This window comes from Battus philenor, unplaced genomic scaffold (genome assembly GCF_028537555.1).
Source record: "Battus philenor isolate CCGP_79_NKW_IND1 unplaced genomic scaffold, ilBatPhil1.0.hap1 SCAF_28, whole genome shotgun sequence".
Classification (NCBI taxonomy): Eukaryota; Metazoa; Arthropoda; class Insecta; order Lepidoptera; family Papilionidae; genus Battus; species Battus philenor.
Genome location: NW_027181691.1, coordinates 8,774,461 through 8,788,061, shown reverse-complemented (window position 1 = coordinate 8,788,061; position 13,601 = coordinate 8,774,461). Strand labels below are relative to the sequence as shown.

Here is a 13,601-nt window from a genome sequence, read left to right as displayed (position 1 = left end):
AGGCTAGCAATGCATTTATCCCAACGTTGATACCAAGATTGAAAGCACTTCTAAAATGTTTTTTTCGAAATGCCCTTCTATTATTATTATTATTCTTCTATTTCTTCTATTCCTGTCCCTTCTATTCAATGTCGAGAGTTTTTCTTTTCGAAAATCTTGATGTACCACTGTTCATCATACCGGATTTCCTCGAAACAATCTTCTGCAGAATCTTTTGATGATTTGGCCGGGGCACGTTCACTGTTTGTAGCGTTTGAGCAGCGGTTTCAAATAAAATAACGTGAAATGTTTAATTTAGTAAAAATCTGTATACTTATAAATTTTCACTGTATTCACCTATGACAAATATTGTACATAATAAAACGCTGTCGTGACACACAGTCGGGAGAAGAAAGAAATAAAATAAATGACGACTAACCCTCTTCCAAAAGTTCCTGCGCACAGTAAACGTAAAAAACACATTGTAAACAAAACATCCTAGCAATATTAATTAGAATTAATAATAAAAAACGTTGGGAATTGTGTCAGAAAAATTTCTTTGCAACATGGATATTTATGACTCTTCTAGCCGGAGAGTAAGGCGTGTGTGGTCATAAAATCACATTTTTTTTAGCCAAAAACTCACTAATAGTGGCAATCTTTGGGAAAGAATTACCCACTGACTCGTTTCATTTGCACATAATCGGTTAAAATTCTTTGCACGGACCCATACATGTTTAGTTCCTCTTGAATCGTTAGTCGCCCGTTTGATGGAATCATTTTTGTTACTCCGCACGTTTTCGTAGATGTTTGGGTCGAAGAACGCCCCGACTCTTGTAAACAGCCTTCAAATTCCCCCATTACCATATACTAATTTTTACATAGCTCCTTTGGTACTATTTTGCTGCTCAAAACGAAATGTTATATATGTTAACGCGTTGTTCAAAATTCACGATTCACTATAAATATAGCGAATATGATCTCACTATTCTAAAATTTATATCTATATATCTATAAATTGACCACTCTGAAATGTGTTACATTTATTTGTTTTTTAACATTGAAATGCGAGAGGCCAATAACTTGTGGCGGTAAAAATACCGCAAGGACATATAAAAAAAGATAATTAATTTTAATATGCAGTTATTTGAATTTGGAATACGTTTTTTCGTATTGTAATTTCATTGCGTTAATTATTATTTCTGAAACCATTGTTTTTGGATAAGATATACCATGCTTGCAATAACAGCAAATGACCTATAGGTACATTTACTTCTATCAGCCTTTAACTTCTAGAACCCATCACCGTCGGTCAATATTTCACTGTCAGCTCATCAAAGATATCTATGGGGCGATATACCATAATCGCTAAGCTTGACAGGCGAGCTAGCGATCGCATTGTGGTATTATACCACGAAGAATATGCTGGAGTCCATCATCTGGGAGCTTGTGAGCAGTAGCAATCCTATACAATTAGCAGTGTAAATTATTTGTGATTGCATCCTGGGAACCTTACTTGCGACATATGGCCGCAAGAGAGTCTACCGCTGAACTACCGCTTCTCGATCAGTTTTTATCGATTATTTTTTTTTTCATATTTAATCAATAAATAAAGTGATTCACTTTTTTATTGTAATGCAAAACAGTCTAATAACTTCTGGTAGAAACCTTTCGGGTTAGTTAGTGTTGATAAAAAAAAAGATATTTTAAACTGCGTTATAGTAAGTCTTGCAAAGCTTTGGAGTCAAATTCTGATGAATCATTTACATTCTAGTGAGTGATTCAAGCAGTGGTAGCTCCTAGCGTTTAGGAGTCACAAACTTGCGATAGTGGGTCGCAGGCTAGATTTCCGAGTTATTACATAATTTGCATTTTGGTGCATTAATTCAACAGAGGATGGGCAGCAGCGTCCTCTGCATACCATAATACCACACTGCGATCGTCACCAACCCAGCTACCAAGCGTGGCAATAACAGTATATCCATGTATAGAAATATTTGGGGAAGTCCCATGTCTTGCAGTGGGCGTCTATGGGATGAAAATGAACGGACGACGAACGATTCAAATCAGTATTATAAAAAAAGAATTCAAAATTGCCACCAATATATTAAATTTCCACACATTTCACAATTTATTACAAATCATTCAAGTGTGTGATAGTGTACATACGAACACTCACATGCATATCCATTGTCAAGTGTACGAAATGTACGACACACATTAATATTTTCTATTTGCGACGCACACATATGAAACACGTCGAGGTTTTGTGTTTCGAGCTTATCGCACGTGTATAATTACAAATAGCAATAAAGCACCGTTTAGCACGTGAGTCTATATAAATAGAGTTTAATATTGAACTAGAAAATGTTACGTATAAAATTCAGTTCCTAGTATTGATGCAATTTATGAAAAATAAACTTTATGTGTAACGACACAGTGTTGTTTTTCTAATAACTGCACATGATTCATTGATTGTCGTGTAAGTTTTGTGTTTCAAGTCAAACGTCATGAGGATAAAAGCGATGTAAACAAAGAAATGTGTTGCCGGATTGATTGCTGTCGTCGCATCCTTAACGATTTATTTACAACTGGCTAATTATGATTGCGATTAAACAAAATAATAAGTTTTTTTAAATGGAATTTAATTGTTGGTTTATTGGCTTATATATATTCTATATTCGGCCCTCTCTACATGTGTCGGTATGCTAAACGAATATTATCGACGAGTGATAGCATATGCTCAGGTTCTCTCATGGGGGCTCTCGTGGGAGTATGTAGCGGCCTGAACTAAAGCCTCTCCAGGATCCTCGCTACCTTATAATATTCCTATTCTAAACGCCTTCTGTGTCCTTCGCGGAGTCAGGAAATGCCATTTGGGTGTTCAGACAGTGAGACCGGTACAAACTAAAACAAAAGAGAAACCAATATATACATTTAGGCAACATATATATTTAGGTGCGTAATTTAAAGTAAACAAGATTCAAATATCAGTCCATGATATATAACACACAATCTATATGCCAGGAGTCACAAACCTTTAAGAAAATTACCGGAGAATATGTGACAAAATTAAGTAGCACATTAGTATAGTGGAGTATTCAGGTCGGAAACTGTTTTTATATTTCGCCGAAATGTTGTATAATTAATCAGTTTTATTGTTCATTTCTTTAAAGTATTCATCTATTTGATTTTAAGATAATTGTTGTTAAACTAAACCATTTTGCGCAAGGTTTGTCGTTGTGGTGATCTTTGAGGGTAGTCTATATATTGCATTAGGCGTCTATAAGCGGATATGGTGATGATGGTACTTGCTAAGCCAGTTCGACACTTTCTTGTACAAAACAAAAGAGAAATTTTATTACATAATGCTTTATTTTACTTCCTACTTAGATCTGAACTTAGATATGAAACCTTCCCTGTCTCCATTAAAGTTCGTATATATTGCGTATTATAATGGGGTCGCAAAGTAAAACGTAAAATTTCAAGTTTGACATTTGAAACTTGTTTACTTTGATTTACCTAGCAGACTTGAGGTCGGCAACCTTTTGAGTCGGAAGAGCGATAGATGTGCTATTTATAAATTTTCAAAGATTTTAAAGAGCCACAATTTTTTTTGCCAACAATAAATAGTGCTTGCATAAATAATTTTATTGATGAACAAACGAATATATTTATCCATTTCAAAAATATCTATTTATTCATATGTAAGTAATGTTTTTTCATAACAAATAATATATATATAGCTACAGGTTGCACACCCGTGACATAGACCTATGAAGTATAGTTCTCAACTTTACAGTAAATTCCTTTTACTTCATAAAAAGGTTTTATTAAAAAAAAATATTTTACCCACAATGTATATAGCGTGATTAGTATAGCTCATATGTCAGTAACAGCGCACCTATTTATAATCATCCTGTACAAAATGATCACTAGAACTCTTTTAATCAATAGTTTATGGCAGTACACAGTCTACAGGGACAGATAGTAAACAAAATAAAATTTTAATTTGTAGTAAACAGAATTTTGAATATGTTTTTTCATTATTTATTAGTACTGAAACCTTTGTGAATAGAGTATGGGACGTTATTTGAAATTTAAATGAAAAAAAACTTAGTTTGTGATTGCATTGTATAGGTAAAAATTATTTTTTAAATACAAAATTATTTAATAGAAAAAAAAAACAGTCATATATAAAAATGTCGCACAAATATTGGTGTGACAAGGAAGTTTTGAGAATTGACGTGTTAATGTCCTCGAACTTAATATAATTAATGTGTAAAGAATGCGTTAGTGTAAACAGTGGAAGGCGGAACAAAGTGGTCGGCAGACCTCAATTCATTCTTATCGAAAGTCATTGTTTGCAGAGTTATCATCTGCCCGCTACCAGCGACCGAATCACTCGCGCGTTCCATTCGCGAATGATTTATTGAACGGGGAATCCCGGTACAAGCGCCCTAGTGTTATTGTTAGATAAAGTTACTGACACAATTAATTAGGTTTAATAAAATGATAATAATAATTAACACTTATCGTCATTGTTATAATAGGTAGGAAAAATATTTACTTCGCATTCTATATAAAAAAATAAACTTATTCTTTCAAGGCTTATTTACAATTAGTATTATATAAATACTAATATTGACGACTTTTTGCCGTCTTGTACGTAGTGAGATGATGCCGTTGCTCATGAAGTTTTGAAACTTCTGATCAAAAAAACTTGACAAGTAATCTTGGCAGGGGTTTGGTAGGTACTTTCGACTCCCGGTTTACAATCTAATATAATGAAAACTTTAGGTGTTAATTATATAAAATTAAGTAAGAAGAGGACCAATATTTAGCCACTTCCGCATATGCAGTGGTAGTCGTGCAACAAAGTGCACCGCCCGCTAGCCCGCTGATAAAAGCGCATGCGGCAAACAATGCGAATTACACAACTACCACCGTTAAATCACTCAACACGTGTTTCACCCCTCCACGGGGCATCTTCAGGAGTTATGTTACACCGATTAGTGCCAAACACAGAGTCAATATTTTAATTTAAATTAAATGTTATATAGAATTGTCACTATTCCAAAATACAATTAAGTCATAGGCTTTCGATTCTTTTTTGTACATTTTTCTTCTATCCTAAAACAATAATTTATAAATTCCTCACTTGTTTTCCTATTTCTGATGAGTTTCGCAAATTCTTTAGTTTTAACCCTCCTTTCGATTTTATTCTCCAGATTGTACCTTTTATGTCCATATATGGGACAATAAGCGAGGATGTGCACAACTATTTCCCCATTTTCAGGGTCTCTTAGGTAGGTTGGACAATCCTTGAACTTGAATCGTTTCAAGTATTCAGAAAATCCATCATGCCCGGTGAGCACCTGTGCAAGTAATAGGTTTAACTCAATTTTGTTAATTATTTGCACGTTTGGGAAGAATAACTTCGTTGTTTCTGTCGTTGTCCTCCCTAGTACCTTTCATCTTATTTGGAAACTGTTTTATGCCTGATACAGTGTCTAATTATTTAAAAATAATTTTAACATTGTGACGTGACGATACCACGTAACTAACAGATGTTTTCACGGCAGCAATAGCAATCATAGCAAAACGAGCGGATTAATCCCTCTGTCCTTTTTTTGGGAAAATATTTTTATCTAGCATTCTAAAATGTTTATCTCATTAAGGTTGCATTTCAGTATTGAAGTTATGCATTGGTTTTGCCACTAGCGGCCTCTCTATCTTCTCTGGTTCGCTTACTCTGTTAACGTTCCCTTATAGTGTATCTTCGACCTTTAGTGTATGTCTACAATTGTCGCACTGGGTCACTGTACACTTCCACAATTCGCCCTTTTCTCTCTCAAACCATTTCTCTTTACTTTTTTTATTCCTTTCCGAAATGCTTAGATTTCACTGACTATTGGCTCTTTTAAAGAGTGGGAATACTGCTTCACACAACAATGCTTAACTTATTAAAATAAAATAAGATGACATCTTGTTTTCGGTGTTTAAAAATTTCTGTGGTAGTGCTCTATGATTTTAAGCAAGTAAACCAAAGAAATGGCTTAAATATTAAACTATAGCACGACTTTGTAACCTTAATGCGAAACAGAAGCGACAATTAATAAAAAGGTCGTACTGTTTAAAAATAGAATGCTTTATCATCATATACAAAGTCTCGTCAATGTTTGTACAATCGAGCAAACGCTTTTATGATTCGCTCAAGTATACCCTGTCTTTGGAAACAAAAAAAAAACTATGACATTACTGACACTGACATGGTGGTAGACGAATCAATGTAAAAGCATCTTTACGCTACAATTGATAACGCCCACTAACCTCGAAAGACAATGTTTTGTCTCTTTCACTTAATAAAGTACGAGTAAGAGATGGCAAATATGGTATAATATGATCATTTATGATAACTGTTATATTTTTACAGAAGGTGAACATGTGTCGATGAAATGCGGTCTCTGGTGTTTATTCGGAATGTTGGTGTTCATCATAGTGGAGAAACTGTTCGCGGCGGCCGAACACGAGGAGGAGGAAGAGAAGCCCGAAGCACCCATCAAGCAGATAGAGATAGAGGAGATAGAGAAGCTCCTGGTGGCGGAGAGAAAGAGTCGCGGAAAGGAGAACGGAGGGAGCATCTGCGGCGGCAATGGAACTGTGACTGCGAAGCAGCTTTACGATACTTGCGTGTTTAATAATAATACTAAAGGTAGTTATGTTATGTTAGTCCTATATACCTGATTAAGAGTAGTGTATAATCCAAAGTCCTTGTAACCATGGATGTTCCATATGGAATGCTTGTACGCGTAAATTTTCACTTCTTTTTGGTCGTTTATCTTCATCCCTGAAGGTCATGTCACCTCCGTGGAAAGCCTTGTTCGAGGATTCTACGAATTGCCCCCACAGGTTTGAGTAACCGTATATAAGAGATCCGTCACCGCCTGCACAGAGTTCACCCGTCGAAGTGGTGATCGCCCTCTTGTTCTCTTTCCCTTCACTTTTCTCACGACAACCAGCTTATCGAAATCTGGTGGCCTGATTGAAATGTGGCTGAAGTAGCCCAGAATCTGCTTGTAGCAGATGGTGGTGGCCTGGTCCTTATGCGCAGTTGATCCAGAACAGATCTGTTGGTTCTTCTGGCAGTCCACGGTATGTCCAGACATCTTTCACCAGCACTACATTTGATTTTTATATGTAAAAGAGACTTCCAACTACTGATTTATCACAATATCTCTGGAACCATAAGGTTTAGAGACTTGAATTTTATTATATTTCTTTCGAAGAGTAGAGGGCAGGTTTTAACTTGCGTTAATGTTGTAAATTCCCATCTGCAAAAGTAAGCGGAACGACAGTTCATCATCATGTCAGCCGATCGACGACCACTCTTGATCGATGATCACTCTTGAGCTGCCCGTATGCAGCGACACTAACTATTTTGGACGATCAAGTGGGGGGCCTTACTCATATCCACGGGGGACAAGAAGTACTATTTAAAAGATTATAAATAAATTTGCAGGTGATGGCGGATGCTGTAACGCCGTGTCGAACTCGAATGGTGCGGTGAAGTGCAAGGGCAGCAACCGCTGGATGGGTCGCTGCCTGTTGAGAGAGGCTCGTGAGAAGGCGCTTCAGGCCAGCAAGGAGAAGAGCGAGAAGAAAAATGTAAGTGTTTTATCATCCTTTTCATTACCTTTTTAAGATTCTGTTGCTGCTACTTGTACTAACATATTTTTTGTGGCTATGCAAAAGTGCTTATTCAGCATAGAACCTTGGACAAGCAGCAGCGTGTTGGTCTTCCATAAGCCTGCGCTTTTTGCTAATAAAATAAAGTTTTTACATCTAGGATCTATCACCCTGTATAACTTATTACTTAGATATTAAATTAAAGCGAAGACAATAATAATAATAAATATGTATTAATTGCAGGTCGCTGGTTACCTCAATCTCATGGCGAACTCCATTGATAACTTTACACATGGGCTCGCGGTGGGTGGTTCTTTTCTCGTCGGTTTCAGAGTTGGCCTGCTTACCACCTTTGCTATACTGGGTAGGTTATATTTTTTCTTACTATCCTTATGTTGTACCCACTGTTGGGACAAGGAATTTTCCTTTTGGGATTCGCTGAGGAATACCTTACGTGGGTCCAGTGTGTTATGTATCGAATGTTTTAGTTCTAGTGATGATTTATGGTAGTGAAACGTAGTCTCTTATGTCGGGACTTATTGACAAGCTCACAGTGGCTCAACGAAACTTAGAGGGGCATATGTTCGGTGATGAATTTAATAAACATAGCTCAGCGGAGCATAAAGTTGAAGTGGCGGTGGGCAAGAAACGACCCACAGAACAGTTGGCTGGGCCTTTAAGGTTGTGGAGTTATGACCATATTTCTGAGATATGAAGATTAATGACTGATTTGGTTCGACCATCTGATGGGACTTCCTTCGATATCTGCCTTTGACTTCTTTTTGTTTGACTCACAAGCGACATTCATCTGAACAACCTACTTTAATCTCACTACGTTCACATGGGAGTATAAAACATCACTAACGGAATGATGATGAAGTAATTGCTTTCACAGTTCACGAGATTCCTCACGAGGTTGGCGACTTCGCGATCCTGCTGAAAAGCGGCTTCTCGCGCTGGGAGGCGGCCAAAGCGCAATTGGTTAGTTTATCTTACTTTAAAAATTACGTGGCTTTATCTATAATACAATGCTCAGTTATTATTATTATTGACTATTAATTAACAAAAAATATTTAATACTAGCTGTGCTGTGTGTTTTTTTTGCGTTTAATTAATTACGTTATATACCTGCCAGTATAAGTCCCGTCAAAATAGTAACATCATTTCAGAGACTAGCCGGAAAAGACATACAGAAAAAAAAAACTAAATATTGATATATGTACCTTATGTATTATATTCATATGAATCTATTACGAAGTGGTAATTTTAGTACTACAAAAAGGCACTCCAATTTCATTTATTTGTATAATAATATATAATCAAAAATTCCGTATAGTTTGACTACTCAAACTGTGAACTTATTTGGCGTAATTAATATTAGTTTCATAAGTTCTGTAGCTGTCAATCTATCAATAAATAATCTGTCTAAAATAATCAATTAATTTTTGCTGAGTAAAGAAGCTGCAAATGCTTGCCTACGTAAGTTTGTAAGCTTTAAGTTTCTCTTGGCTTTATAAAATAAGTATCTCTTTTGTGGACATTAGTGTACGTTTTAATGCACACCCATGTAATGTCTATAAATTAGAATAAATTTAAGAATTTTATAAAACAAAAATTGTAAACCGTCCAAGTTTTTTTAAGGGTCCTTTATAGATCAGGATGCGTTTGGAACTCTCGTAGCTTTAACATGAAGATGCCTTATGGGGAAGTGCAATCTGAATCTAGTTTCTGTCGAATTTTGCTTTTATGGTATTCTTCTCATGGTGTACGCAAGTGGCCATTATAAATGATCCTATACAAATAAATTATTTTTGGAATAAAAGACAGCTATTGAAGTAATTTAGCTAGAGTTGTGTTCCCTAACGTGGGGCTCACTCCCCACAGCGGGGCAGTTTGATTGTTAAGGAGTGCAATTCGAAAATCGAGTTTACAGGAATTTAACCCGTTCCCTTTAATATATATTTATGTTAGGGGGAAGTAGGAATTTTAGAAAGGCTTAGGTAGAGTGTGGCCAAAAAGGCTAGGAAACACTAAGCTAGAGGTTTTTTTAGTAATTTTGTTTTGGTAAAAGGTTGAAATAAATGCACGTGACATATAATAAATTTGGAGATATGATACAGAACTTTAAAAAATCGTGTAAGCTGAAAAAAATCTTAAAGATTGTTCCAAAAAAAATTGCAAGAGAAGTAATAATTAGATCCACATTACATCTGTATTTATAAAAGAATAACAATGAACTTTTTTTTTTATTAAAACAAATGAAATATATATAAATAATTAGTCGATAAATACATAATATATAAAAATGGAAAATGAAATTAGAAATAAAAGAAATTTTGCATCTTACGGAGAATGCTATCGTCACTAGATATGACAGATATGTCCAGCACAACTGTTAAATTGATTGGTGAATGAATGATTTAAATGAAGAATTTAGTTAGTTATTAATGGCTTCTATTGTTTTTTTTTACATAAAGTAGAAAAAGGCACATCTACCCTGACACCTCTATGGACATAAACTGACCATACTTTACTTTTGTAACGAGATGGTGTTAGGGGCTTTACGGTATTCCCCTAATTATAGTGTGTGTACAATTTTAAAAAAATATGTTTAAACCAGTGGCGTAGCTAGGGGGTGGCAAGAGGGGCGGTCGCCCTAGGGCACCACGGGCAAGGGGGGCACCCAAATTGAAAATATTTTTTTTGATGAACAAAAAAATGTTACAATAAAAATGAAAACCACGATTTTAACTAGCGATGTCAGAGTTCAGATCTCCAGTGGGGCCTTTTTTGCCAAAAATGACATATTCAACAGATTAGTGGGGCCCTAAGAACATTTACAAAACTAATATATATGCCGAAACTGGTTCGGTTCGTTAGTCAGAGATTGTTATTAATTATTTTTTTTTTTTGGGATTTGGTATCTTTTGTGGCCCCAAAATTAAAAATCAAGAATTTAATGAAATAGGCCAAGAATTTATTAAAATAGGAAACTAGCCGCATATTTTTATTGAAAACGAAACGGTTTGCAGCTATTTCAATAGACCTAAATCATTTGTTTTAACGCAAACAGTCTTGAAGACTTTCCATAAACATTCGATATTTTGTGTATGAATTATTAAATCGTTAGGGTCAACAAAGTGTAGATTGTGGTGACTGTTTCGCGACGTAAACGTTTGAACTTAATTGGTTGTATCACCTCTAATAATAAGTCACTATTTGGATACCGAATTAACATGTACTTTAACAAAATATACACAATCTACAGTACGATGTCTATGGGTTACTTTCAGAGCACTATTCTCAGTGTATATGCAAATTGCCCAAATTATCCATATTTTCTCGTTTTGTAATATTCGTTTATGTTCATTTATTTTTTGCATGTAGGGGTTGGTCCACCTCCACAATTGTATCAAACGGCCCAAACTTATCGAAATAAGTATTAAAAAAACCATAATCGAATTTATTAAAAAATATATAGATTATACCAAGGCTTCTAAAATTGAGTTTCGGACCCTCTAGCGTGTCTTCTGAAAATTTTAGAGGGTCGCGAGATTTCGAAAATAAGAATTTCTATAAGACTTTTTTCTTTTTTATTTTTTTGGAAGGGGTCGCCAAGGAATCTTTTATTGAATGGGGTCGCGAAAAACTTATAAACCGAAAGGGTATCGCGAGTTAAATAATTTGAGAAGCCATGAATTATACCATAAATCGCAGACCTGCTAACATCTGTCTCATCCGAAATATACTTCATTTTCATGCCTAAACAATTTATATATAAAATGCGCATAGTGGCCGAAATCGCCATATGTTAATTTTCGAAATTGTGTTATAAAATAGAGAAGTCTTTTTTTACATGTTTTCTGTGAACACCTCATTCGTCCGTCAATAGCGTGGCGAATCTTCCCTTTTCAATATGCGTGGGTCAGCCGCATTCACAATATTTTACAGAAACATTTACTAGTCGGAGTTGGTCATCAGGTTCAAATGCAGGATGCATCGTTCGGTTTATATTATTTTTAAAATTTCGACTAATTTTTTTTTTACAAGGTAATTTTTTCGTTTTATTTTTGGGACCCTCTTCCCAAAGCTACCAACGTCCGTTTTTTTAATCCTTTAAGATAACTAAATATGTGTTTGTTAAAAGTTTTTCCTTCAAGATAGCACCTTATATTTTTTTGTAAATTTTGACCTTCAAGATAGCACCATATGGCGTTTTCAGAAGAAAAGATTCATTTGAAGAGAACACCATATGAAGTTTTAAAAAAACACCCCAAGAGAACACCATGTGGTCTTATGTGCGTGAAAATTTTTAAACTCAGGTAAAAAATGGGGGGGGGGGCACCTGACCACAATTTTGCCAGGGGCCCCAAATATTCTAGCTACGCCACTGGTTTAAACCCTTTCAAGGAATAGCATTTCGTACAGCCAGGTAAAATATGGGAATCTATGGGAGAGGTATGTCCGTCTGTGGACATTCTATAACTGAAATTATGATGAAGAGATGATGGAGTCTGAATGTGTTTGTTAAACGAGATTCGTGTGATTACAGGCGACAGCATCGGCGGGTCTGATCGGCGCTATGACCGCTGTCATGTTTAGCGGCGCGCGGAACGCTATTGGTGAGCACTCTTTGCTCTTTCTTTATCTCTTTCTCTTTCTTCTTTAATCTTATAGTTCATCTCATTGGTGGTCAACGTATTACAGTTCATGTCGTACCATGGGAGATTGCAAGATTTCTAAAATATTTTTCTTTTAAATTACTATACAGGGTATCTGCAAATTTATGCGGTAAAACTTATGGATAAAGATGGTTCCTGTGGCCAAAGAAATTATAATATTTGCAGCACCTTAAAAACCTTGTCCTGTTTGTACACTGGATCCAGTATCAAATCTGTAACTAAATAAATTATTATTTTATTTAAATACATTGTCAAATCCGTACGGATATCCTCATTCCTGATTCGAAATTGGAGAAACCCGTAGCATAGTTGTACATACCGTAGAGCGACTGAATTATTATTGATCATTTGTAAATGTTCCAGAGGCGAAGACGTCATGGATCGCACCGTTCACAGCAGGCGGGTTCCTGCACATCGCACTGGTGACGGTGTTGCCAGACTTACTCCGTGAGCGTGACCGTCTCGAGTCCGCCAAGCATCTGGCAGCACTGCTCGCTGGCATTGCCGTCATGGCCTTCATGACAAAGTACTTCGGCTAACCAGGGCCGTACTCAGTATTCTACATGTAACATACATTCAAATTACCTAACCTACGAATAAAATGACAATGTTTTCGTAGTTATTAAAATTGTACTGAGATTTTTATTATGTTTTGTGTGAACGAAATAGATGAAGCCATTTTTAGAAAATTATGTTAAATTGTCTCTTGCTTCGCACGCCATCTATTGGTGCAATTTCAAATAAATCTAAATTTCGTCAAATCCATTTTTAGAAATTTGAAATATGTCAAAAAGATGGCCGATTTCTTACTTATAAGAGTCGTCTCTTCAACCTCCTTGCGGGTATTTTTAAACATGCCAAAAAATGACCTTATCTATAAAAGCTGTAATCCTAAAAATGCATTTGTTAAATGAACATCTCTTCAATCTCCTTGTGGATTAAATTTTAAGTGAGAGTTGTTACAACTATTTGAAGATCATCCACATCGGCTGCTGGACAATTTCCTCCGAAGATTTTCTATAGGAATGGTTGAAATTGATTTAAAAGCGTCTTTAACGATCCTTACAAAATCGCCTCAAATGGTGCGTGGATGCTGCGCTTTCTGGTCTATGGTATCTACTCCAAGAACAGCATCTACTGTTAGGCCACTAGCACTTGGTAGATATTGATTTAACAATGACATGTTAACATTGCCCATTGTTAACTGCCCTCAGATTTAGGAATTTAAAAAATATAATTCCGGACACCAAA

The 13,601-nt window shown here is 35.7% G+C and overlaps 1 protein-coding gene across 1 annotated transcript in view; it reads left to right on the top strand.

Moving 5' to 3' along the window:
- The window catches only part of Zip99C (Zinc transporter Zip99C), a 34,144-nt gene extending 21,088 nt beyond the window's left edge, over positions 1-13,056 (top strand). The window contains exons 3-8 of the mRNA XM_068769417.1: positions 6,416-6,694; positions 7,502-7,647; positions 7,912-8,032; positions 8,564-8,649; positions 12,221-12,290; positions 12,714-13,056. Of these exons, the coding sequence (XP_068625518.1) occupies positions 6,416-6,694; positions 7,502-7,647; positions 7,912-8,032; positions 8,564-8,649; positions 12,221-12,290; positions 12,714-12,889 (878 nt within the window). The 3' untranslated portion in view covers positions 12,890-13,056. The remainder of the gene's footprint in view (positions 1-6,415; positions 6,695-7,501; positions 7,648-7,911; positions 8,033-8,563; positions 8,650-12,220; positions 12,291-12,713) is intronic.
- Positions 13,057-13,601: the final 545 nt, after the last annotated feature.